This window comes from Eptatretus burgeri, unplaced genomic scaffold (genome assembly GCF_056783735.1).
Source record: "Eptatretus burgeri isolate ZD-2024b unplaced genomic scaffold, Ebu_testis_v1 Ebu_testis_scaffold_30, whole genome shotgun sequence".
Taxonomy (NCBI): Eukaryota; Metazoa; Chordata; class Myxini; order Myxiniformes; family Myxinidae; genus Eptatretus; species Eptatretus burgeri.
Genome location: NW_028221980.1, coordinates 20001 through 25000, shown reverse-complemented (window position 1 = coordinate 25000; position 5000 = coordinate 20001). Strand labels below are relative to the sequence as shown.

At 45.5% G+C, this 5000-nt stretch overlaps 1 protein-coding gene across 1 annotated transcript in view; it reads left to right on the top strand.

Moving 5' to 3' along the window:
• LOC147007745 (uncharacterized) overlaps window positions 1–5000 on the top strand; it is a 14781-nt gene that overhangs the window by 8603 nt on the left and 1178 nt on the right. The window contains 2 exon segments of the mRNA XM_085866485.1: window positions 1381–4189; window positions 4192–5000. The exon segment at window positions 4192–5000 is cut by the window's right edge and continues 1178 nt beyond it. Coding sequence (XP_085722611.1) covers window positions 1381–4189; window positions 4192–5000 — 3618 coding nt within the window.

Genomic DNA, 5000 nt, shown 5'->3' with positions numbered 1-5000 from the left:
GGAGCTAAGCCACCCCACTTCATGTGTCCATCATCTTTCCCAACATTGCAGAAAGCCCAAACCTTGTCGTTTAGTACCTACCTCTGAAACCACATTAGAATGTGTACTTTCCCATGAAGGCACCAAATGGAACCAGGGTGTAATTGGTTGCGTGAAGTAAACACACTTTGGTCTTCAGCAGTGGTCTTTAACGGCCATTTAATCACACCCTTATGATCAGCTCTGAACCAAACAGAGAGGCTGAACTTGTCACGAAGTTATTGATCTCTGAATGCACCTTTCCCAATTCTAACAACGAGTACGTGCCCATAAAAAATAAAATAATAATAATAAAAAATAATAAATAAATATTCAAACTGCGAGCAACAAACAACAACCACACAGGCCGTTTCTTCGCTCTCGCGTGCCCGTACGTGCGTGGCCCGGAAGTTCGCATATTATTCGCAGTTACGATTATTCGCAATTTAGTTTTAATGCCCAAATATTCAATTAGCGCAAACGTATTTTGCCTTTTTGCAATGTCATCGCAAGGAAAAACAAAAAAAAGAGAAGAGAGAAAAAATTACTTCCTGGTTCGGAGCACACCAGCACTCTGATGTTACCGAAATTTATGCACCGTCTCCTATGAAAACGATCATAACTTGGGGCATTGTGTTTATCTATAAATGCGCATAAGAAATCGAGAAATTATTAGAATACACGAAGTCATCACTCTCCGGAAGCCCGTACGTTGTAACCCGTAATGAGGAACGCGACTGAGCTTCCCTTCCCCATCGGCCACGCCCACGCAACAACGTGTCTTGTCATTGGTTTGGTAAATAAATGGCCATAACTTGGGAACCACTTCTCCGATTAATATCAAACCTTGAAAAGGCACATCCTCAGGGCCCAAGCAATATACCTGGCAAGTTTCAATTAGATCGGACCAGTGGTTGTCAAGAAACAGCGGTCACACACACACACACACACACACACACACACACACACACACACACACACACACACACACACACACACACACACACACACACACACATTGCTGTAATTATAGATAGACGCATACTTTTGAGCCAAAATTTAATCTGAATCATGCATTGATCGTATAAAAAAGAAAATGGATTGAGAAAGAAATTCAGGGTCTTTGGGGTTTGGGGCAGTTGTCCGGGACGCCGCTCCCACTGTATGTGCTGCCTCCGCTTCACTGTTTTAATGAAAGAGATACATTTTAAAGGAAAAATTCCAGTACTATTCAATGTGATCAAATTATGAAGATTATATACCTTTTATATATGTTTATCTGTGCGGGATTAAAGATTACATGGATATCAGCTTTGGAACGAGTTCCACAGCTCGTGATTGTGTACGAAATATATTCCGCAGATACCATCCCCCAACGACAATACAGCCATTGATATTCCTGGTACGTGTACAGTTACGCTGCTTGGACACGTGATCTCAAGTGGGGGTTCTGGGCCTGTGCCTCCTAATCTTCGCCTCCAAGGTTCCTCATTTAAAGAAATTGAGAGTCGTCTCTTTTGTGGTGAGTTTTACGGGGGTCTACAGATCAGCAGTTGTGAAGGTGGTGGTGATCTCTGCGTGGTCATGAATGGCCTGATGTTCCAGGAAAGCAAAGGAAAGGTTTCAGTGGTACGCGATGTCAGAGAGCCTCCGACAATAAATGTTCTCGCTGAGCACCTGACCGATATCCAGTTTGCCCTGATTGCGGCGGAGTCCCGTCTCAACTTTCTACTGGCAAGCCCCAATCTTCAGTGTCAAAGTCTACAGCTCGTGAAGCAGTTTTTGATTTGGCTTGCTGGGGTGGCAGGCAGTCACTCTCAGTACCAGGACAGCCAGCTGGGTGCTTTAGAGGCCAGGGCAACGTACCTTGCAAATGTGGCCATCAACAGCCAACGGGCTGGGCCGCCCGTTCCTTATCTGCGGTATGAAGCATACAAAGATGTAGTGAACAACGTCCAGAATGTCCTTCTTACAGCTTCCGATCAGTTGAAAGACTACCAGAACAGAATTATGGTGAGGAAGGCTGAGGAGCGTGCGGTGGACAGAGATAAGGCCCTCAACGAAAACATCATCAGATCTGGAAAACTTCTCCAAGACTACATCAGCACACAGGCCAATTACCAGCAGAACATGGAACACATGTTTTCCAGTATCAGCAAGGAAAAAGAGAAAGAGATGGACACGGCCATCCAGCAAGTAGCCAAGTTGAACGTCAGCCTAGTCGCGCAGCGCACTGCTGTTGAAGAAGCCATCATCAACTACCAAGATGCTGTCAGTGACTGGCAGAAGCAGGAGATAATCAAGGCTGCCATTAACATAGCCTCCAACATATTTTCCCTTGCCTTCACGATGGCTGCACCAGCAACGTCAATTCTTGCTCTCGAGAGTCTTGGTAAAACAGTGCAGAAAATACAGAAATTAGTCCAGGTGTTTGATGCCGTCATCAAGACCTACAAATCCATCAAGGCCCTTCCCTCAAACCCACAGCAGGTTGTTTGTGCATTGAAGGACATAGGTCCAAATGGCCTGGATATGCCTTCCTCACTCGAATGGGATGAAATGAAGGTCAACTTTGATGCCACTCTCTCAACTGGACCAGACATTGGTGCAAAGATCTCACTTTCCGCTGCCTTTGCAGTCCTTGTCCTTCGTGGTAAAATGCTGCTGCAAGCTCAGAAAACCGTTCAGGAAATTGCGGCAGATCTGTCGTCAGCTCAGCAGCGAATCACACTCCATAACAACCAAAAGAGGCGACTTGATGATCTGAAGGCCAACCTGAATGCGAAACCAGAGGAGCTTGATGTCAGTAAAATTGACCTGATTGGGCTGTCCGGTCAGCTGGTTTTCTTTGAGCGTCAGATGCTGATGACTTTGGCGTCCACCCTGGTCATACAGGACAGGGCCTTGCAGTATGAGTATCTTCGTCCACCGACTCTAATCAATTCCTTCACGATGCTTGATCTGCAGCTTGCCATATTCAATCAGTCACAAAGTATCAACCAAGGAATGACAGCTCAACCACTACCAACACATCACGACCTCCCAATCATATATGAAATCCATGGTGTCAAACCGGAAAGCATCATCAATGGAAAGCACTTCACATTTAACATTTCTTGCAACAATCGCGAGTTTGCACCATACAACTACGTCCGTGTGAAGAGTGTCACAGTAGAAATTGGTGGTATTACTTCCACCAAAAGTGGCAAATACTACACAGAGCTTGTCTTTGATGGGGATCCATTCTTTGATCGTGGCTTCAACAGTGAGATGCTAAAATTTCAGTCAACGTCTCGTATTTACACAGGACTTCACGATGTTGGCTCCAGTAGCCATGTGGTGCCTGATGAGCCAGTTGCTGAGGAGAGCAAATATGCATTCATCGTCACATCTGGTGAGGACCCTTTTGGTGGGAAGGTTTCGAGCATCACCCCTTTCTCGGCTTGGCAGGTGTCTCTGCCCAAAACTGTGAGCAATGAAGACATCCAGTTTGACAATTCCTCCCGCGATGTCACTGTCCGTCTAATATTTTACATCTATGCTCAGTTGAAGGAGACTTGTATCTCTGCATCAGAAAGGCACCTGCTTTCTCTGCTGAACCTTGTACGTGGAGAATATGCCCAAGCTGCTCATTCCTCTGCTTCAAAGTTCAAAGCAAAGGAATCTAAGAATATCCAACCAATGAAGAGTGAAGAGCTCATTACAAATGCAACTGCTTCAGTGATGTATGCTGCACCTCAATCATTCCAAGCTTACTCTTCCCCCACAAACTCGACAGACGTCTCTGTAAATGACGTCCTCAGCATGATGTCAGGGAAGTCAGTCTGTGCTGGATGGGATGTTGTATTCTCCATGACAGTTCAACAAGTGAATGACCAACTGCTCCGTCAGTACAATGACCGAGTCGGAAATCCACAGTTCATGAGGGAAACGGGAAATATCATCAATGAAAGGAAGACGTCTGAGGGTGTGACAACCAAGACTGTCTTCAACTTCAAGTTCAATGCCCCCAGACTGCAGTTCCTCCTCAATAATTCCACTTCTGCCCAAATATTTTTGCCCATCCAGTCCGGTCACTATGAATACTCCATCTTGGCAAACAATGTATGGATCCCTGTTTCCAAAGTAGATGTGAAGGAGACCGAAAAGTCATACATCCAGGGAAGTCTTCCCTCGCTGTTATGCCTGGTTCGGTCACATCTCAGCAAAATGTTGTCATCAGGCTGAATGGTGGTACCTTCGTAGCTAAGGATTTTGAAGCTGGCGTTTCAAACCCGACGCTTGGTCTTGCACTGACTGATTACTTCATGAATTTGAAGGATGGTTATGAGGTCTATAATCTGGGCACACTCGATCTCCGTGGAATCGCGCTCCTCAAATCCATGACACCGACTGACTTCAAATTCAACATCCAACACACGAGCAGCAACCGTGATCTTCTGCAACTGTTCATTGCTACCACGGGAAAACTGCAGTCAATGACAGCACTCTATTTGCAAGAGCCGATCCCATCAAAATATCAAAGCTCCTTGATTATCAACTCAAAGATCTTCTTTCAGGATGTGCTGTCGAACTCTGTTGGCGATGGTGGACTGGGTCTCGTCCTGGAAGCAGCAGAGCCGGCTAACAATGGCAATCAGGACAAAAGTTGGTCTTCTAAAGCGACTGCTGGTTCCATATCCACTCCATTTCCTGAAACCATTGTGCCACTGGAAGAAATGTTTCCATGTACAGTCAGAGTCAAAAACGATGCAGTAGCCGTGAACCTCACTGGCATGAAGTTTGAAACTGGAGACAGGAAGTCAAACTGGAATCCCAAGATGATTTACAAAATTGGGGAGCAGAGTTATCCATTCATGTTTGTGAGGAAATCACAGTTTGTAGGACATGAAGAAGTTTCAGAACATTCCCTGAAAGCTTGTATTGATATGAACAGCAGCCTACCACTCAATGTCATTGGGTCGGGGCAGAATCAAAAGGTC